Raw genomic sequence first — 23,053 nt, 5'->3', positions numbered from 1 at the left:
GTTTAGCTTAGCCTTTTTCTTTCTAGAAAATCGCATAACCTTTGTTTTATTAATATTGATTCTTATCCCATACCTTTCACAATGAATTTCCAATGCCCTCAGCAATGCTTGCAACCTCTTGGCTGACTGACAAACTAAACCTTGGTCATCAGCGAACCTAACTGATTTTACCAATTCCCCGCCCACTTTCATTCCTACCTCCAGTTCTTTCCATGCTCTTTAATCATTTCCTCTGCATACAGGTTGAACAGCAACGATGATAATGGGCAACCCTGCCTTACACTTCTTCCTAACACTGCCCATCCAGACTCCCCGTTTCCCACCCGCACCTAAGCAGTCTGAGACATGTACAGGTTGCGGATTAGCCTCCTTTCCCTCCAATCTATTCCTATTTTCTGCAGAATACTCATTAGTTTTTCCCAATTCACTCTATCAAATGCTTTTTCGAAATCTACGAAACAGGCAAATACCTCCTGGTTGTGTTCTATATTCCTCTCGATTAATAATCTCATTACTGCAATGGCATCACACGTACCTCTGCCCTTCCTAAACCCAAACTGATCATCCCCTAAGTTAACGTTTGCCCCACTCTCTATCCTTTTGTTTATGATCCTGAGAACAACTTTAGTTGCGTGGGATATCGAACTATTGTCCTGTAGTCCTCACATGATGTAGCCTTTATCTTGTTTGGAATAGGAACTAAAATTGATCTCATAAAGTCTTCCTGCCAGATTCCTTCCTCATAAATACTATGAATTAGCCCATATAGCCTCTTCCTCCCACTTTTTCCTAAACATTTCAATAGTTCTGCAGAAATGTTATCCACCCCCATGGCCTTATTTAGTTTCATCTCCCTTTCTATCTCATCGTCTAGTATGCCTGTACCTAAGCTATCTTCCTTTACGTCATATTCTGGCATGGGTGACATTACCAGGAGCAATTATTATTACTCCCACCAGCACAGCTCTAGGGTTCATCGGAACACACAAGCCCTTCCACCACGTCAAGGTAGTCCGGATATATTAATTGTACGTAATCTACTGGCCTGACTTACGTCCTAACAAAAAATGCATTTTCATTCAAAAATTTTTTCAATCTATAAACCAAAGGCACAGTGATGGGAAGGAGGATGGTTCCATCATATGCCAATCTCTTCATGGGCCACCTTAAAGAGACTCCTTTCACAACAACCCCTCCAACCTCTTATCTCGGTCCGCTACATAGACGACATTTTTATTCTCTGGGCAGATGGCCCTGAGTCCCTCAATCATTTCTTATCAGCCTTAAATTCTTCTTTCACAGTTAAATTCACTTCTTCCATTTCAGACTCTACCATCACCTCTCTTGACACAGATATCTCACTTCACAACAACAAATTCATCACTTAAGTGTATATCAAACCACTAACCATCAGCAATCCTACACTTCACCAGCTTTCCTTCTCACATCAAACGCTCAATTCGTAGCTCTCTCCCTATCCACGAACATTGGATTTGCAACACCACAGCCACCCTCAGCAAATGCCTCCACTGTCTACACCATGCACTCCACCAATGCAGTAACCCAGAAAAGCTCCCACAAAATAAAATTCACCACTCCACCTGAACTCACACCACAGAAAGACGCGTCCCAGAAAAGCTCCAACAAAATAAAATTCACCACTCCACCTGACCTCACACTACAGAGAGACAACCCCACATCGGATGCAGAACTCAACCTTTGCACCACTTATTTCCCTGGATCCCACAGATTGAAAACCTTTCTTAAAGAACTGTTCCCTATTTTACATGACAATGACGCCACCTCATCCCGACTGCCCTAATGCCCCTCTCTTGCATACAGACCCGCCAATCTCAAAAACCATTAATTACCCCAACCTTCATATATTTTCATTCACCCTCCACTCCCAGCACATTCCGTATTATTCCCACATTTCTAAAAACATCCCTCCCAATTCTTCCCCTTGCAAACCTTTCCTTATCTTCCTCTTCCATCCAGCGTTTCCAGCCCCTTCTGCTATAACCTTTTCTGCAGTTCTTACCTTCTCTTCCTCGAGAAAGGTGGCTTGAACCACCAATAATTAAAAAACTAGCTAGTTTCTTTTCTTTTTTGTGTGTTTCTGTGATTTTGTCCGCTACTGTGAACTTCATACACATTTATTCATGGCATATTTTTTTGCATTGAGAATCTTATTACTTAATGAAGTCATGGCACGTTAACACAAGTTGCTACAGCTATTAAACATAGGTGAAAGAAAATTGGTTATATTATCAGAAGCATTAAAAACATTAATGTGAATAAATATATGATGCACACATTATCTTGGAGATAATGGAATTAAACATCAGCTTATTGCTAACTTAACAGCTGGTTGCATATTACAGTGATGAGAATAATAACAAATGATAACAAAGAAGAATAGTTTAGCCTAATTTTTACATGTCATGCAACAAACTCACTGGTATGGCATTGGGAGAACGATGGCCAGGTTTCAATGTCCTCAAGTCACTCAAATAGTTCTGCCGCTCAATACCATGCCCTCGACTCTCAGCAAACACTGAAAAACATTTTTTTTAATAGACAACAATCAATTAACTTTTAAATGGAAATGTGCACATTAAACTTACAATGCTTAAACATTTTGTTGCCACATTATATATTTCAAATACTGACAATATACTAGAGACATCTCTTTTTAAGGTATCACTAGCAGTACATTGAGAAAATTTATTTTTTAACTTCATTACATGGAAATGCACGCACAGCCCACTCAGTGCCCCAGATGTCTCAAAAGATTGTGACCACCATTGAATGCCTATGGAAATGATGCCCACAATAATTTACCTTCAATATTTTTGTTGTAAAAAATCTTACAGAGCGGCCCTTAATGCAAAGGGTGTGGGTTGCTCTTCAAAATATCTACAGAATTGACGAGCACAGTTGCACTAGTATTGATGGACTTCTCACAAAAAGGTTGGTTGATCTACTATAGCTTACCAACAACTGTAAGAAGCTTTAAGAGGTATTTATTTATGGAATCAGTGTTGTTGCAGTGGCCTCAAACAGAAAAGAGTACAGGAATGACTGTATCTGGTGGAGAGGATGACAGCTATTGAAATGAAGATAGGTGTTTGTTTGAGGGTTTGATATGGACTGAGATGCAGAATTTACTGCCGAGGAAGGAAATTTAGACACCCAAAAATGTGATGAGTGAAGGAAATAATGGATGTGAAGGAAACAGAGGATATTGCATTGAGGGAAGAGATAAGAGCTTTTAGGGAGTCCATACCAATTGCCAAATGAGAAAAATATTAACCATGTATCTTACCGATGGAAATAAGGTGTATGCATTGATTATCCGTGCTAAATTGTGCATTCATTATCACTGATAACCGAGAGTTTATGCACTGTATAGGCAACATTGCCCCCACAATACTTTGAGTTATGACTGCAAATACTTTCTGTTTAGCACTCGCTCCTGTAGTATCTTAGTGTGGCTAGTGCTCAGACATTTTTCCAAATAAATGTTCAGACATTATTTGTGATTTTTTGCGCTAAGTTTAATAATATTTTGTGCATGATTTCAAAAAAGTCCCTGAAGAAAAAGCCACAACAAACAACCAGAAGAGAATAAAAATAACCATAGAAAGGAAAAATAAAATCATTGAGGTGTGAGCGTGGCTGATCTAGCATGTACATACATTAGAAATTTGCACTATCCTCAAGAACAAGGACAAAATCAAGGAGATAATTGCTTCAAAGGAATATCACAAGAATATCTATGCAGTGGTTATGTATTCTAAAGGATAAAAATAGAACCTCAATCTCAAATAGAATCATCTTCACCTTTTCCTCTATTGAATCAAAATAATTAGTTTATCTTTTATGATATATTTCTTATTCATTTTTCACTGAAAAGCTGTCTGGAGGCATGCTCATGAGGGAAGGAGGCATTCCAATGAACAGTCATCCAGAAGTGAGGACGAACGGGGTTTGGGGAGAGTGGGGGCAGGAGGTAGGATTGCCTACATCTGCTCATGGTTTACCAAAGTGCACCCTACTTGATTGGCAGCATTATAAATTGGGACTTGCACTAACCAAAATCACATTCATGTAGCGGCATTTAGCTCACTCACAGGCACACCTCAAAGTTGCCCTCTCATATCCTGCACCTATTTACCCTTCGGCATAACATCATGACAGGTGATATGAATGAATGGACTGTGCACGCAACTTGGAAAAAAATTACAAGCAGCTGCAACATACCAAGGAAATTAGTATGAATTGCCCCAAACTGATACATGAAAAAATGGCTGCACCAACAGCATAATTCAATAACATGCTCTGACTATCCACTATCCCATGCATCATCTGGACAGGGATTTATGGGCTCACCCTATGGCATGGGGGAATTTAATGTCTACTTCTAGTCACACTTACATCTTATCGCATCCTCGGGCTGAAAACCACGACATTCAATCAAGTACCTGAAAGTCAGAAAAAGAGAATTAACAGCTTATATGCAATGCAGTGCCTAGTTTAGGATAAAAAATAATGTCAATTTAATCAATACCAATACCTGCATAACATGATTTTTTTAGGCACACCCTATTTACCAAATCCACAGCAACCTGACGGTTGATGGAAATATCACCCAACACTTGAACAATGATGAAACAAATTCAGCATTCTACAGCGTCAAATGCTAAAGGTGAAAGGAGTGAAGGAAGGACTGTTACTATGTACTGATCAACTGTATTTTCAGTGTACGTATATGTAGAATAAGGTTCTCCTCATGGAAACTTTCATGATTTCAACACTGTCCGACATCTTTCTTTGTCAATGTGTCAAAAGTCAAGGTGTAGCAAAACACTCAGAGGAGAAAAGGCAAATGATGACCACCTATTCAAGTCTTCATGTGAAATTACTCATCACCAATGTGTCCAATTCCTGAGAAATCTAGGTGGTAAGGGTTTGTCGGTTAACCTGGAGTACCTATATTAAACAAGAGTAGTTCCAGATATGCCCTCCACCAACCGCTTTTAACATCTTACAAAAGAGAAAGCAAGTGCAGTCCCAGATGTATCTGCTTTGTTGCTTAAGGCAGATGCCTTCAATCTCAAAATAAAGAGAGCTAAACATAAACCTTCCTCATGAGAAACACAAATAAACCTACTAGTTGGATATTTCTAATGAAAATTGAAAGTGCTTGGGCTAATATAGGAGCTGCAGTTTACTTATTACTACAATCCACAGGTCTGCCACCAGAAACCAATGCTTTAACACTGTTGACAGTCCCCGAGAATATAATACCCTCAATTATCTCACACCTATCACACTTGCTAGAGGTTAGAGCCCTATTTGAAAAGAGCATGGATGAAAAGAATACAGAAAAATAGACCAAGTGCACATTACGTTTTGCTGCGGAAACTGAGGCAGACATACCTGGGCCCCTACATTAAGCTAATAGTCCTTTACATAGTTGGGCTCCTGGAATTTAAGGAGTCACTCCATTTCGCTGGGGGGCAAAGAATAATGCACTGGCAGTCAACATGCAATCTGTCATCCCCTTGGGAACCCTCTGCAGGATCACACCCATGCAATCATGCAAGCATCACCCAATGCACATGACCCTCCCACACAAGTCTCCAACCACTTATGATTGCAGAGAAACCGTGTTTGCTGAAGACTCACGAGGTGGAATAACTACAAGATGGAATGATACTCACAACAGCTGCTACATTGCATATAAATGAAAAAACTTTTGCATGAAAACACCAACTGCATGGGCGTATTAGGATTATGATCAAAAGATGTTTGTATTAAGATAAGATGTGCCAAGAGTGTGGAAAAAGGAGTGACTAAATTTTCATAACTTTTCCAGAAATAATATTTGATGCAAAACTATATTTACGGAACTGTCCCTTCACTTTCAATTTCACGCACCTCATAGAATTTTGTATAAGGTGAGCTCTACCCTTAATGACCTCAAATCAACTCCAGGGGCACTTCCTTTACCCCTGCTGCCTACGGTCTTCCAGGAAGATCTGGTACACAAAAATTATTTCACAGAGATAGTTTGTATTAACACATACTTAGAACAATAATGACTAAAAATTGGTTTATTGGAAGCTGAAGTGGTTCTCCATGCTTAAAAAATATGGTCAAAAGTTAGGTCCTGATGGTAAATGGACCATACCACGCTAATATTGAAGGAATGCTGCGAAAATGGTTAGGAGTGGTTCAATGTGGCAAGGGATAATAACACTGAGTATGCCCTTTGCTAACCTCAAATTATGGGTCAGAATAGGAGAAGTTCTAAAAGAAAATGGCATCTGAAGAGTACTTCCAGAGTGACCACTGTAGTTGTAATATAAGTGTTTACATCTATTACCAAATATTTTACAAGCACACCAAAAGGCAATAAACAGTATCTTGGCATTACAAAATATATTGAGATTGTCATTATACACCATTTTGCTTGTAGCATGAAGATTCCACTGTATTATTACCAATGAGAAAACCAAAGCATTTCAGAACATAGAATACATTCAAACAAACAAATGGGAGATAGGAGATAGGGGACAACATCCATTTTCATTGTTCCACTTGTGACACAATAGGTCTACAGAGTATGCAGCATCATTCAACTAAATTCCCTGAATGAAATGTCATATAATCATTTCTCACCTGCACACAAGGTATCCAGTCCTGTTTATTCCATGAGTGCAGTGAACACCAACCAATTTTCCTAAATATGATAAAATGAATGCATTTCAGTGTCTAAATTATTCTTTAAAATTAAATTTTTACCCATCTTCTTAAACATTGACTTCACGTAGAAATGAAAATTTTGAAACTCATGGTATGCTAGATGATTGATGGAGTGACTCACCACCACCAACAGCAATCACATAGACAATGGTTGTCCAAAAATCACACGTAAAAATGGCATGGGTAAAATATCATGGGCCTTAATGAAACGCTCATTAACAACTCATAATTATAACATATTTAAAAAATACAAACATCAAAACTTCTTCTAAAAGTTTTTTTTTTAATTAATAAAGCTTTAATTATTTCATTCAATATTAATAGGGTATTCCTGAACTATTTTTTTATACAAAGATGTAAATTCAGTTCCAATTTTTTTTTAAATTTCCCAGAACACCAGAAATGATGGAAGTCAATCAATCAACATTTTGGGAAACAATGTGACTCTAACTCCCTTTTTTTTAAGGGAAGGCGACCAACAGCTAAGGTCATTTGTGCCATTAGGGATGGATGGGGAAGGAAGGGTGGAGAGAAACGTGGCGTCAGCATTAGCCTACTCTTGTCGAAAGTCACCAAGGGGTCGGCAGTTTAATGTCTCATCTGACGGATGTCGTACTCACAAAGCACCTTAACTAGAGATCAGGATACCACTGAAAAATATCCGCTGCCTTCAGGATTCGAACCCGGGCCCTCACAGAGGGAAGCCTGTATGTTAGCCACCAAACCATCCCGATCCCACCTAACTCCTTTATAATTGAAAATAACTATACACATAAAATTGACCCTTTTAACAAATGATAAGATAGAATGCATTCTTGCTTTATCCTGTCTTCTGATTCTCAAGATTATTTACACAGCAAGGCGGGAACTGAGAGGGATATTGTAAGTACGCACAATGATTGCAAAGGAAATATGACTGTGAAAACATATTTAAACACTTCCAAAATTGAAAACTTTCAGAAAATATTGAAATAAATGCATGGGTTTGTCAGTTTTTACAAATTCTAATCAAAGTTAGGATTGAGACACCCAAGACAGATAACATAGATTAACTGTATGTATGAATATATACTTGTGTGTAAAACAATATGTCATGAAACATCACGGCCATGACTTCCCCTCTCTCCCTCAGCTCAATCTTTGCAATTTCCACTTAATAGATAGGTGATGGTCCTCAGCCCCAACTTGATGGGTACCTTTCCCACCCCCTCCCTCCCCCAACTCGGGCAGATGCTAGAGTTTACTTGCCAAGATCCACCGCTGATGAAGATTCATGGTGGGTTCCCACAAATAGCTGAGGGCATATCCCCTCTCTCAGTTGAAGTTTCTTCCACCGAGGTGGATTTATATTGCCTCCTTGGTCAAACAGTCCCAGTAACTGTTTCTCTACTAATTTACTAAGCGTTGTCAAAGAGAATGCAATGGTCCTTGGTAAGGCTGTGCTCTGCAATGACCAATTTTTTGGGGTAGCTAAGTCTGATATGCCTCTTGTGCTCCTTTATTCAGGTTTCAGTCGTTCGGCCCATTGTATGCCTCTCAGCATTCACATGGGATGCGATAAAGTCGTCAGCATCACTCACAGAGACTTGGGGACTTAAATGGTTAAGTGTATCATAATTTAGGAATTGATTTGATTTAGTTGTGAATCCGGATTAGTTTCTATTTATTTTCTTGTTTTTGGGGCTCATGCTTGCATTGCCCCATTTGCCTGATTAAACATAATCGGGAAATGTGGTAGTTTACTATGCAGGTAATACTGCAATAATGAGTCAGCCTGAGTTAATCCATGGATTAAATGCCATCCTTAAAATATAGGGCACACCTATTTTTTCATTACATTTAATCTTCCTAAAGTGTAATCTCTTTCCTAATTGTCAATGCTTAGGTATCAATTACTTCTCAGTTCCTTGTTATGGTGTTACTAAGGACTGTTCATGTACTGAAGTCACTCTATGTACATTTGCCAACTGTTTCTTATCCGTTGTCTAGTACTTAATGTGATTAAAAATTGTTTCTAAACAGAACATTTTAATATCTTTTCTTCTCCTCTTGTCTTATCTTGCCTGAGCACTCAAGATTAGCCTCTACTAACATTATTCTGGATAAGAAGGGTCTACTCTCCCTCTCCATCTGTTATCTCTTGGCTGTAAAGACCTGGAACCAGAACCTTCACAATATCACCAGATTGCATCACACAGCATGTGGCTGCATTTATCTCTTCTTATTTTGAGCACTATCACTTACATTTCTTGCAAAATTATTTTTCAAAGTATTCCCGATTCGTTGGATGGGAGGAAAAATAAGTATTTGACATTTATAGGGCGCTAAATATCATTGTGAAAGAATCTGATGGGGAGTTCGTGGTACATTTAGCCATCGCAATAATTCAGAAAAAAGATTATTTCATTTAGTCTGAATCAAAGTGAAGATTGAGTAGAATTTTCATGATTGGCAAACACCAAAAAGAAAGTTCCCTTTCATTGAAAAATTAACCTTCCCCCCCTTCACCGCCCCCCTCCAACTCAGCACTTGCTCGAGCAGCCAACGATAACAAAGGGAGGGGATGCGAAGGGGAAGGATTGCATGGGGTGACTTAGAGCACAAATTCAATGCTCCAGTCTAGGCATAAAGAAGGGAACACTCACCCCAGAGTCACCTAAATGCTATACTAAATTACCTCCAGACTCAGCTGTGGTCCACATCCTCTGCATCACCTTTTGGAATCTGCAATGGGAATAAACACAAACAGGGTCTGAGATTATCTCATGCTGAGGTGACACAACATGCCACAAAACATTACACAAATTCCATTTCAATCCCAAAAATCAAACCCTTCAACTTTCCAAGGACTTCCAAAAAGGACTCAAAAAGAAAATTTAAATAATATAAAAATTATCTGCGTAGCATTTACCCTAATACTAGAAAATTGGAGTAAATATAAATGAAATGTTCCAAATACAAAACAGGGTGATAAAATAATATGCATTAAAATCATTATTGTGCTCTCAGTCATCCTCTTTTCAAAAGTATGAAAAATATTTACCGTACAGTATGCACACAAGTAATCATGTAATGTTGCTCAATAGACACACAATCAAACACAAAAACCCACCAAAGCTATAAATATATTCATACAGATATATACAAGTACATAGAAAAGGGACAGAAACACTTAAAAAGGATGAACACACATTTAGTTTAGAAGGATGTGGACAATAGGCAGAAAAAGTCTCCTTGGCAGGGGCTTCAACCACAGACATTTGATTTGCTGGCCCGATGCTCTAACAATTAAGTTATCCAGGGAACGTATTTACCACTGGAATCCTCTGAAGGCTTATGCAACCAAGAATGCTGATTCTTTGGCCAAGAGAAGGTGCTTGGGAGCTGTTTCATCCACCAACAAAGATGTGGGTGAGCACACAAGAGGTAAGGATAAAAGGGTCAGCACTCATACATTGGCATGAGTGTAGTTCAACGGTGGAGCATAGTCCGAGTAAGGTCCATGGCTCAAGTCCTGGTCAAGTAGTAGTACAAGGGCGGTCCCGGAAGCACCCAGCCTGACCTAGAGACGGTCGTAGTTATTTGAAAAATATCACTGTATTAGAAAGTATGCAATCTATAAAGCATAAGTTTCAAGTTTGAAGATGTTGTTTAGTATTTGTTTGGCAGCCATCAATAATGAACGTTGTCAGTGAATTTATGAAAATGGAGAAAATTGGTCATCGTTATGTGATACAATACTTTTATTTGAAAGGTCTCAGCCCAACCAATATAAAAGCTGAGCTGGATTCTATTCTGGGTGAGTCTGCTCCTTCATTTAGAACAGTAAAATATAGGGTGGCAGAGTTTTAACGAGGCCGTACAAGCTGTCAAGACGAGCATCGCATTGGTCGACCAAATGAGGTGACGAATCCAGAAACAGAGAAGCAAAAACACAAAGTGATACTGGATGATCGTTGACTGAAAGTGATCTAGCTAGCTAGCAGACATAGTAGGCATTTCAAAAAGTGCGGTACATCGCATATTAACTGAAAATTTGGGCATGAGAAAGCTGTGTGCAAGATGGGTGCCCCGTTTGCTCACACTCGAGCAAAACCAGTGTAGTGAAGATGTTTCAATTGAGTGTTTAGCAAAGTTTCACAGCAACCAAGCAGATTTTTTGCAATGTTTCACAACCATGGATGAATCATCGGTTCATTACTTCACACCAGAGACAAAAGAACAATCAAAACAATGGATTCAAAAGGGAGAACTGTCTCCAAAGAAGGCAAAGACCGTTTCATCTGCAGGCAAGGTGAGGATGTCGGTTTTTTGGGATGCGTATGGGATAATTTTCATTGACTACCTTGAAAAAGGAAAAACTATCAACGGTGAGTATTATTCGAACTTATTACAACGCTTGAGCAAAGAAATCAAGCAAAAGCAACTGCATTTGGCTAAGAAGAAAGTGTTGTTTCATCAAGACAATGCACCAGCTCACAAATCCGTACATTATTTAGTGAATTAAGTTTGAATTGCTACCTCATGCACCTTATTTGCCAGAATTAGCCCCTTAAATCATTATCTGCTTGCAAACTTGAAAAAATGGCTTGGTTGTCTAAGATTTTCCAACCGTGAAGAAGTGATGTCGGCAGTTAATGGCTATTTTGAGGAGCAAGGCAGTTCTTATTATAAAAAGGGCATCGAACTTATTGAACATCGCTGGGAAAAGTGTAGAGAACTGAAAGAAGATTATGTTGAAAAATAAATACTTTTTTCCAAAATTTTTGCATTTTCTTTGTTGGGTCGGGTACTTCTGGGATTGCCCTCATAGTAGTATTTAGGGGAGGCGACTGACAACTAAGGTCATTTGTGCCATTAGGGATGGAGAGGAAAGGATGAAGGGTGGACAGAAATCTGGTGTCGGCATTAGACTACTCTTAATGAAAAGCACCAAGGGGTCTGCAGCTTAACATCACATCCAAAGAACAGCATACTCACTCAAAGTGCCCTCCACAAAGCACCTCAAGTAGGGATCGAGATACCACTGAAAAATATTCCACGATGCCAGAATTCAAACCTGGGCCCACTGGGTGGGAAGTCAGTATGACAGAAACCACACCATCTCGATCCCCTTTGAGTCAAGGAAACACAAACAGTACACCCTCAACAATCTAGACTATATGTGGCCAGAGGTCTGGATTTTGTCAAATCCGTATTAACTAGAAAAGTGTGACAAGTAACCTCACTGAGTATTTTTCACTCTTCGCTCACAAGGGTAATGCCCAGAATATACGCCGGAAGCCTCAGACAACACTAGGTCAGTGATTGGTGAAAAACTAGCAGAAACTATCCTTCAGAGGTATGTAAAGCAGCAATTTATATGAGTAGGAATTTATGGCAATGTAATTCAAGATGCCACACAAAAACTAGCCAAACACTTACATGTAGAGGACGTCACTGCAGTAGTGGTTGGTTAGAGCAATTTAGAAGATACTTAATTTTTGTGACAAAAGAGAGTCTAGTGAAGTCATGATTGTTCTCCCTACTATCCTTTCCTCCTGTGTCCTCATCAATTTCTCCTTTAGTGGATGAAATAATTCCCCAAACATTATCTCCTGGCCAAAGAATCGGGGCACTTTGTCGCATAAACCCCCAACAGATTTGAGTGTAATATACATATCCTCAATAGCTCAAATGCTTAAGAGCATCAGCTCCACAGATAAAAAAATCCATGGTTCAAGTCCCGGTCAATGAAACGTTTTGGCATTTGAGAGCTACTTGATTCCACCTTTCCCACAATTCCTGTGTTTGTCCTTTAAGTGTGTTCCTATACCTTTTTCTTATATCTATATCCATATGAATGAAAATGTGTTCGCCATTTGGCAGGCTTTTGTGTTTGAATGTGTGTATATCTATATTTTTTCACACTCACACACACTCATGTACAAATTTACTAAATTTACAGATTTTATGGGTTGAAAATACTTACGACTCCACAACATGGGCAGGGGGGACAACATGTCCAGGGCATTGTATCTTTTCATGAAGGATCCCATTGTTCAAGATCACCTGCCAGCAAAGAAGATAAAAAGAATTAAAACTGAAACTCCATTCTATTTCCAAGAATATTCCAGTACAGAAATCATTTTCCTTGATCAGTATTCAAACCTAGATTTCTCAATTCCTCACCAAGTGCCTTAGGCAGTTATGCTAAGTGACAACATCCTCTTGCAAACAGAATTTACCAGGCTTGAATTCTGGACAAGGCAAGTGACACTAACACAATCAAGTTTCAAATTACAATTAAATTAACCCTTCATGTGCATGGAAATACGTTTTGGCACTCACCCATTGGTGATCATTCTTCTGAAAAGGCCTTTAATGACAATATGTGTGTTCATGTCTTGAAACTATTTATGTTACTCATATCTTGTTTTCTTTTTTTGTTGTTATTGTACTCCCATCACAAAAACCTGACCAATCCAACTCTGTACTCACCACACCTATGCACCCAATGACACCTAGTGTCTTTGTCATGTTACCTACTCTTGGTGCCATGATAGTCCCGTGAGAGGGTAACATCAATAAAGTTGGAAAAGGATGTTTGTTTTTGAGACAATTAATGCCTGGGTAAGCTTGTGAACTGAGAAATGACTATTATTAGCCAGTAGTTTTGAAATATGTGATTATATATTTTCTTCAGTAGTGATTGAAAATGGTTTGTAGTCTTTTGATGAATATTTTTTATGTTTTGGTTTTCATCCGCACATAATGTTTTTTGGCACAACAGTTTTTCCAGTGCTATAGTCAGCCTGAAAAAGCAGCAGTGCACAGTTTTCACTGGAAGAAGCCAAGAGAAGGTGGGTAAAATCATTGTGTTAAACAAAATTATGCACAGATGGAATCCTGAACAGAAATAGTCATCCCCACTATTCCACAGACACCTCCACAAAAAAGCTATGATTAGTCTTTTGCACAAAAAAATATTTATTTGGTCTAATATTAGTCTCATTCTAAGTCAAACTGATGATATAAAGCTCAGAATATGTGGATCAGAGAGTATCATCCACCTTGCAGTGCATAACTTTCCCGTTAATCACTAATGCAAGATAGGAATACCAATTCCTAAGTTAATAAAATCCTGCATCCAACTGGTTGTCTAATTTCGAACTGACCAAAAGCAAGATAAACACAAGCGAATATGAAGGCATGCCGTGTCAACCTCTAGGCTTACTCAGTTTACTTTTAGCCACCATAAGCACCTGGGCAAAAACTATAGTAGCGACCATGAGTTACCTGGCTACCCTTTTGCCTCCTTATGGGTCTGCGGCTGCCATTTCATTTATACTAATGTAGACACCTATGACTATGAATAAGATGTGCAGTTTATTAATAATGTTTCATGCTGTCACTCAAAAACATACAGGTGAACCTCAAAAATCACACCTACCGGTAACAATAAATGATAAAAGAAGAAAATCATTGTTAATTACTGTTGAAAGACCTCATCATCCAACAAAATAAATGCCCAGATAGAGGGCTCGTGTGGTTCTATCCCCCCCTTTGGCCAGTCTTCATTTGGCTGAATTTCAGGAGCAATCAAGACCAATTGTTCTGAGACTGTTTTCATAGGAATGAAGCCCATAGGGTCTGAATATACAAAAAAATCACTACTTGACTCCTCACAACATTGAGAACTACCCAGTTTTTTAGGATGGACTTGGCTACATGCACATGATTCAATTCTGTTATTAATTCAATGTATTCAATTGTGTTAGTTACAAAAAAACAGAGGTCAGTACAAGCCAGCTATGGAGACTGGCTAAATGTGTACAGAATAACATAAATGTTTGACAGGAAATATGTGTTGTCAAATGATCACTCTGTTTAGCATCACAGACCTAACTGAAGATCGGCAAATTGGAGATTAAACTAAATAAAACAGAATGATCATTAAACATGCTTGTTTTAAAATAATCAAGTACTAACTGCAACAATACCAGATATATTTCATTGCCAGGTGAAATTGTACAGAAAACTTCTGGACTCAACTAGGAGTTTTTCTAACATTTTTAGCATAAGCAGTGTCAGCCACAATGATTGATTTTTTTATGAATTGAGGAAATATTTGGCCAAAGAAAGGGATATTTCTGTGGGATATTACAGCACGTTTTCTGATTCCAACAATTTGAATGGTAATCAAAAATAATCTTTTCACAAATAGCTGAAATTTTAGCAGGGAATCACAAGTAGTTGGTGGGCATTGATGAACTAAGAAATTGAGATAAAAATTATTGAGCTCGATAAAGGAGGACAAAAATGGAATAGATGCTCTGAAAGAGTACGACTCTTAGAGCTAACTCTCATTCATACAGTTGGGAAAATTCTTTGCACTTCAAGAAAGGCCATTTTGATATTTTTTTTAATTGTCTTTTTTTCCATACTATCATAGAAATCTTTGAGAGTTCACGAATTTTGAGGAATTTTAGTCTTACATTTATAATTGAAACTATTTCTTCTCAGACAATTAGTTTATGAAATACCTGCTCATTTAATAAGAAGTACCAGAGCAGTAATGTTCACTGCTGTCATCTAATTCCACCAAATAATTCTTTATATTAATCCTATATTTCTTGCGGTGATTGTTTTTTTATATTAATTGTTTTCGATATTAATAATATGGGTGGACAAAATTCAATTTAAGTTTCTGAAGTATACCTTTTTCATCACTACACAAAGATATTCCAAGTTCGCTCATTACATTACACTCATTTAATGTAGATTTGGATGTTGAATTCAATTAGCTCTCAACATTTTAAGCCCAAATTTTAATTTTTGTACTTTTCCCATACAAAATTATTTCATTTGCTCTCTCCAATTCTAAATGCTTACATAATGCATAAAAGCAATAGAAATTTAAAAAAAATAACTCATTACTCATAAAATTAAAATACCATCACCTATTGAAGGCAATTGGATATGAGTGGATGTGACACCTACAGTAGTTCACGGTATAACGTGATTTGTTTCATTGATCCTGTACAAAAGTTATTCACCCAGCCATATATTTTTTCCGAAATGACAAATACACAATGAACCTGCTTTCTCATATCCAAGCATTCCCAAAGTATTTCAACCTACAAAAGCAGAAACATGAACCATACGTGCATTCCTCACCACCAGGCATATTCCCACATTTCACCTTCAAGAAGCTTGCAACCTTAAGTTAAACAATTCACAAAAATGACTCATCTGTAACTCACATGTACACTTAATTCAAGATTTAACTTGCAATGCTATCTATGCCTGCAGCCTTTCTGTTTTTTTTTTAATTCAGGATTAATGAATTTTTTTAAGCAAGAATCTTGGTTAATCATAACAATAAAAATCTGATCTTGTATTACCAAGCCAAAACTTATTCTACTCCTGTCCATGAATGCAAGATTCTTAACTTAAAACTCACTTCAAGCGCACAAAAACAACACACCCTATTTTCTAGATCTTTCAAAATCTTAACTTGGGGATAAAAATCTACACAATCTTAATTTGGGTACGAGGACCAAAAATTCCCAATCACCTGAATAGCTTTATTCTACACGCACTAGTAATGCAAAATGGAATCAAATCACTTTGAGTGATATTCTGATGTCTTTAGCTTAACTGGGCGTAAAGTACTAAAGCAAAAGTCTAATTTAATATTGTTCTATTAGCTGGGAGAAACCCCTAAGGGATATATTGAAAACAGAAAAAGAACAGCACTTAGAATTTTGTAATAAAAAATGTCTGAAAATAATAATACTGTCTTACCCGATTGTCATAGTAATGGATTGTATTGGTGACATCAATTATACCAGCAAGATTTGGTACTTTTGCCATGAGCATGGATGGTGTAAACCTGCAATAAATTGTTCTGATGAATATCTAGTCAGAATCAAAGGAGAAGTTCAGATAAGAAAAAATTCAATCTTCAGGTCACTAACCAATCGGAATTTGGTATGCTGCGGCATAATTCCTGAAATAAAATGATGCAATAATTTAGGCAAACTCCTGAGCAACAATATTGAGAGACTAACACTCCATCCACCTTAAGCCTATGGAATTATACTGATTTGCAATTCCATCCCCCAAATGAGTTTCTTACTTAAACATTTGCATGCAGAATTCATAAATTAAATTGTTGTTTATCAGTTTTTGCTGATGCTACATTTTGGCTTTGAGTAACACCTTGACAAAATAAACATATTCAACAAACTAAAAACGAAATTGTCTTTGACTTTTCCTCATTACTAATTAGCTCATACCTTCAGACATAGAACACTTGATGACATGTCATGTGCATGCAGAAGGTGTAATCTTATTTTGCAGATGTCATTCATATTAGTTATACTAAGTAATTCTACACCAAGTAGTGTCATTCTTCGTAAAATTTTTATTACTTTGATCTTAATTTCCAACAATTTCATCAATGGAACCTATGAGCAAAAGCATAAGGCACTGCAGGTTTTTAGGCATGAATACATTGAAATGCCTGCAATGAAATTTGAAGCCTTTGAAACCCTTTTCTGGTCCTGTATCTTATGAAAATTTATTACTTTAGGTAATATAATACCAGTTAAGGTAGGTTTTGGATGGACACAACTACCAAATAAATGTCTTGCCTCTCCAGACAAAGCAACTCAACATCCTACTGTACAACAAGCCCTTCTTAATTTCCATATACCTCCTTCATTCAGTACAACATACCTATCCATTTTCTGCCCATTCCTTGTTTACCTAATTATCCTAACTCCCCTCTATTACGGTTTTCAACATCCCATTGCCAATCAACATGCTTTACATTCTCAGCATTTTCTTCTGACTCCTTAAGATTCCTTCAAGCAGTCCCACCTCCTATCCCCCCATAACTAGCATTTCATCATTTGTTTTCCTTTCTGTCCACTTAATCTTCTGCCTCTTTCTCCACACCCATTTCAAAAGTGTCCAACCTACACTTAAGCTTCAAAGTTTCTGCATCATACTAAACACAGTTCCATATCATTGTTTTAAGGAGCCTATTCTTACCATCCTTACTCAATATCCCTGTCATCAATGCTCTCCTCCTTGTGAAAGCTTATCTTTCAAAAGCAATTCTTCTCCTTGTGTCCCTACTAATTTATCCAATTCTAACAAGGCCCAAAACACTTCCGAGATACGTTGACTGTTCCACCTGCTCTAATTTTTGCCCTACTATTTTAATGTTTATCTTACCCTTTTTCTTTCTGGAAAATTGCATTACCTTTGTTGTTTTTATAATTATTCTCATTACATATCTATATCATTGAATTTCCAATTCATTTAGCATTGCTTGCAACCCCTTGGCTGACTGACGATGAAGCTTGATCATCAGCAAACCTAACTGATTTTATGAATTACCAGCAGACTTTCATTTATATCTCCACTTCTTCCCATGCCTCTTCAATCATTTCTTCCACATATTCAATGAAAAACATAGGTGATAATGGACAACCCTGCCTTACACCTCATCCTAACCTGCCCCATCCAGACTCTCCATCCCCCACTTGCACCTGAAGTTGCACTCTAAGACGTGTACAGGCTGCAGATTAGCCTCCCATCCATTCTATTCCTATTTTAAGCAAAGTGGTTATTCATTTTGAAATTTTCTCCAAGACATGAAAACCATGAAGAGTTTCATCTGGTGTTTTCCTAGCGTATTTGCTTGATGAAGTTTTCTCGGGTCTTCCACCGGGTCAGGGGTTCCATGTTGGCTGACGTTTCAATGCCAGACTCATGCATCGTCCTCAGGGATGATGATTGCCACTCGGTTTTTGGCCGTCTTATATACATGCGCACTCTGGTTCAGGTGACTTCTGATTGGTCCAATGAGGAGGAGCTTCCTGATTGGTCGCCAGGTCGTTGTGCTCTGTTCCTTTCTCTTCTCACCTCCATATCGGCCTAAAGACCCTGGGCATATACCAAGTCCCGAGTAACTGCGGAGATGTCTACTTTGGACAGATAGGGCGGACCATCGAGACAAGGATGAAGGAACATAAAAGACATTTACGACTAGGGCAGGTGAAAAATCAGCCATCGCCGCACACAGCATCGGGAAGGATCACTCAATTGATTTCAACGGGACCAAGCAACTTGCCTGCACCGGTGGTTACTGGGACCACATCATCAAGGAATTTATCGAAATTAGAATGGCAGGACGGAATTTCAACAGAGATTCCGGCTATTCCCTCAGCCATACATGGAAACCTGTGCCTACAAGGTACATCTCAATAGTAAGTGCCAGTTATAAATAAATCGAGGATGATTGCAAAAATGAAAAATTTATTATTAGTTCCAAAGACATACATAATAATTTTAGTTTTCTATGTAGTCACCACTTCACTCGTAACATTTTTAACATCAAGAAACAAGCTTCTTCAAACCCGCTGCATAAAATGCTGCCATATGAGATTAATATCAGTTTTCCACTGAAGTGTTTGACTCTTCTGTTTCCATCAATCCATGAGATGTAATCCAGTTCTTAAGGTGTATTGACATACGTCCATGAGACATGTTTCTTTACCAGCGATGGAATGAGAAAAACATTCGCCTTCCTCAGTTAAAATGATGAAAAACCACATGCTGATGTCATTCTCTAGTCTTCTCTAGTTTAGTGAGCACTTGCCAAAATTTTCAGCACTCTGCATACACAAATTTACATATGTCACCCTAGAGCACCAAACATGATTCTGAACACTACTGCCATCAAAGTTTCAAAACTTCAAGGAAAAATCAGCAAGCATCAAGTAATGATTTTCTCTCTCTTTCAGATTCTCAGACTGAACAAAACCATCCGTTCACACAGCAGGTTTCTGCCATTCATCTGCTCAGTCTGAACATTTGAACAGCCTTCCCCAACTCAACGACAATTTTCTCCTGATGTTCTCATCAAGCACAGTAGTCTATATGTTTCACATAATTGGCAGTGAATTTCCAGCAGCATTAAATCCTTGAGTAGTTACATATCTACACACTGAATTGGATTACACAACTGACAGAATTGGTTACTATCGTGACCATTATAAAACAAACTGTCCCACAAAGGCAAACTACAATGAACTGATAACTACAAGATAATTACGCGACTAACAAACCAGTTAACACTAATGTGCATACTCAAAGAAATCAGCGCTACCTATCACTACTTATAACCATCCAGCCTTAACTTTTGAAACATGCCTCTTATCATGAAGGTATTATCTCCCTGTTCTTCTTTTTCTCAAAAAAGAACCATATCCCAAAACACATGACTTCTTTTTAATTTTATTTGATCAAATAAATTCTTCTTTCAACACAAAACGATTAGCCAAATGTTGAGCTACTAGATTTATGACATTTTTCTTTATACTTTCAGTGCATAATGGTGCTGGCTGACAAACTCAATGCAGGGTTTCTCCGACAAGGATCCTATTCAAGAGATCATAATCAATGTCCCATATCAATCAGATAACTAATATTTTGGAAGGAGGAATGTTAGGAAATGGAGAATTTACAGAGAAACGGCAAATTGATGGCACTATTCAGGGTGAAGGAACTTATCATGGTTTAAGAAAGAAATATCCCTTTGCCCTATTGGAGATGAAATGGGGAAAATATTAATTGAAGAAGAAGAGTTTCTGGCAAGGACCTACATGGAATGACATCGAATGTTAATTAACAAATGTTATGTTGTTTTCCATAATGATAAAGGTTAAGTTAAATGCTGAAATAGGAGGTAAAAACTAGAATAGGTGGCTCAGTTTGCATATCTTGGAATTGTTTTGGACCAAAATGGTCTAAGTTGGGATATAGGGAGAAGAGTTCCTTAGGTAAAGAGGATTGACTTCACAAGGAGGAAGGACGGCAGGTTTTTTGAGTAAGGATGTTACGTAAAGGCTAGTTAAAACTTTAATTTGGAGCATAGTTATGTATGGCATGGAAATATGGTCATTGAAAGAGGATGACTGGTGTAGATTGGAGACTTTTGCATTGTGGGAGTCGAGAAGGATGGAGAAAATGAAGTGAATAGAAAGTAAAATGAATGAGGAAGTGCTAGGCATGGTGGGTGAGGAGATAGGGTTGATGGGAGAAATCCAAAGGAGGTAGGAAAGATGAATGCAGAACATTCTGATTGGCAATGAGATGTTGAAGACTGTAATAGAGGGGGGATGTTGAAGAAGAATGGCAAGGAAAGAATTGGCAGAAATGGGTTAGGGATGTTGGATGGAATGAAGGGAGGAAGGAAGTATACGGAGTTGATAAGGGGCTTAATGAATGGAAGAATAGGATATTGGATTGTTCGTTACGAGAGACATGGGAATCACCACTGTACCATTAGGTAGCTTCTGTACAACCAAAACTTTAACAAGTAGATTACCTTTAACTATGATATTTTTCAAAAATTAATCAACAGAAAACTTCATGAAAGCCGGTTTTAATGAATACTAGCAACCTCCTACCATCGTTAAATATTGGCAACAAAATACAAAATGATCATAACACATTTCGAAGTAACCTAATTCAATAGCCAAGGTTGGCTTTATACCAAGATAACTAAAATATTGAGGCAATTATAATATACTAATACCAACCTAATGAAATACAACATACATAATGACTTTGTTTGGAATACTAAAAATATTTTGTTCTCTCCCGACTGGAAATGTATAAAATTTCTCAAATCAAAATATTTTTCCAAGAAACCTCCAAAAAGTGTCATTGCAAACTTCGTGTAATGTGTCACCCTGCCCATTTACTTAACTGAACTTGACCCACGGAGAGCTAGCCCACGACTATTTTACTTTTTTTAAATGCTGACATGGAGGTAAAATGAAATAACTAAAAGTAAGACAGAGAGAACCAAAATAATTTGCCTTGCGTATTTATTATACGATTATGGCGCAGACGTAGAAAAAAGTTCTCTACTTGGTGTGGCCAAAGTGACAGAACATTGGTGGTTAAATTTGAATCACCAAAACTGGCATTACACCCCCCTCCCCCCATCTACAGAAGTGGTTCAATGTGGCTTGTTTCATCCTATGGATCAAGGCGCCCTACATCTAATGAAACAAGTCTTTTGGTTCTCTTTCAACGCAGGTTATTTTTAGATTCCAACGCAACATATGGATAACTTAAATGCATTCTCATGACGTAGGCACCATTGCCCCAATACGTCAGAGGTTCTTGTTACGAAACGATGTGAAATTGAAATGATTTCAGACAAAACCAATAAACGAATCATGGTGAATCCAGATAACAGTTTATGCATCCATACAAAACTAACACTCCCCTATTAGTACTTAAGTTCAACATGCATGAAATAAATACCGCTTTTAAAGGCACTTTAAAACAAATAATGACGGTCCCTGGAATTGGGTTCCCAAGCGGTGAGTATTGCAGCCATCTGAAGAATAAATAAACAAAGAACTACAATCAAGTATCTGTTTTTCGACGAAACTACGCTATTAAATGTCACGCAGAGAAACATTCTCATTTGAGCGAGAAAAAACACTCACCCCTCAGGAATCTTTTTTTTGCCTCCCATTTCGAATGAATTAAACGATAAAGTTAATGCAAAAATCTGTTTCGGACAATATCACATTGGTAAAAAACCTCAATACCCTATCTTGCATATGACTTGTAGACGTTGAGCACCGACAATTTAACCCATCTCTCGATAAGACCTTCAATCAATATCGTTAGAACGGTCCGTCGTTGGTTAAACCTTGTTTCCGGTCCTCTGTGAGTGGATTTTTCAACCAAGTCCTCATTGTGTAGCGTCTTCCAGGGAGGGATCCATTTTCATTTCAAACTGAATCTTGGAAGATGATATTTCTGTGCTCTTTTCTCAGGGAAAATTCCCGAATTCAGCCGTAGAACCTATAAAATGTTGAATTTTGGCTTTTGATCAAAAAGGAGGGACTCAATTAAATTTTTCGATGGGAGTTTAATGGTAAGTAAGTTGCGTAATAAGACTCATACCTAATGAACTTCTTGCCAATCAATTAGTTATGGAATCACTTTAAACTTTACTAACGTTCGAAAGTAATGTATGTACACTAACCATATAATATACATGAGGATGTCGATTAGTGAAAAATTGGTTATATAGCGGTTTGTTCCGAAATTGTAATACCAACACAGTTCCACTCTAATGGGCTTTGTATCATATGTTGACTTATTTAGTGATATGTATTTATATGCTACATAATTAGTGTATTTACTTATTTTTTATTCGGTTATCTATGAGAATGATTCCGTTGGTGGG

The 23,053-nt window shown here is 37.8% G+C and overlaps 1 protein-coding gene across 2 annotated transcripts in view; it reads right to left on the bottom strand.

Moving 5' to 3' along the window:
* Nucleotides 1-22,474, bottom strand: part of LOC139693872 (RNA/RNP complex-1-interacting phosphatase) — a 31,453-nt gene extending 8,979 nt beyond the window's left edge. For both annotated transcript variants that reach the window (XM_071592185.1, XM_071592186.1), the window contains exons 1-9: nt 22,302-22,474; nt 22,114-22,189; nt 16,737-16,768; nt 16,564-16,651; nt 12,746-12,825; nt 9,452-9,498; nt 6,691-6,751; nt 4,441-4,487; nt 2,460-2,557 (exon numbers count right to left, since the gene is read on the bottom strand). In XM_071592185.1, the coding sequence (XP_071448286.1) occupies nt 2,460-2,557; nt 4,441-4,487; nt 6,691-6,751; nt 9,452-9,498; nt 12,746-12,825; nt 16,564-16,651; nt 16,737-16,768; nt 22,114-22,189; nt 22,302-22,330 (558 nt within the window). In that variant the 5' untranslated portion in view covers nt 22,331-22,474. The remainder of the gene's footprint in view (nt 1-2,459; nt 2,558-4,440; nt 4,488-6,690; nt 6,752-9,451; nt 9,499-12,745; nt 12,826-16,563; nt 16,652-16,736; nt 16,769-22,113; nt 22,190-22,301) is intronic.
* Between the last annotated feature and the right edge of the window lie 579 nt (nt 22,475-23,053).

The sequence above is a fragment of the Hetaerina americana genome, unplaced genomic scaffold (genome assembly GCF_022747635.1).
Source record: "Hetaerina americana unplaced genomic scaffold, ioHetAmer1.1.p SCAF_5, whole genome shotgun sequence".
Classification (NCBI taxonomy): Eukaryota; Metazoa; Arthropoda; class Insecta; order Odonata; family Calopterygidae; genus Hetaerina; species Hetaerina americana.
Note: the sequence above shows the minus strand (reverse complement) of the source record. Positions and strands in the feature narration are given on the sequence as shown.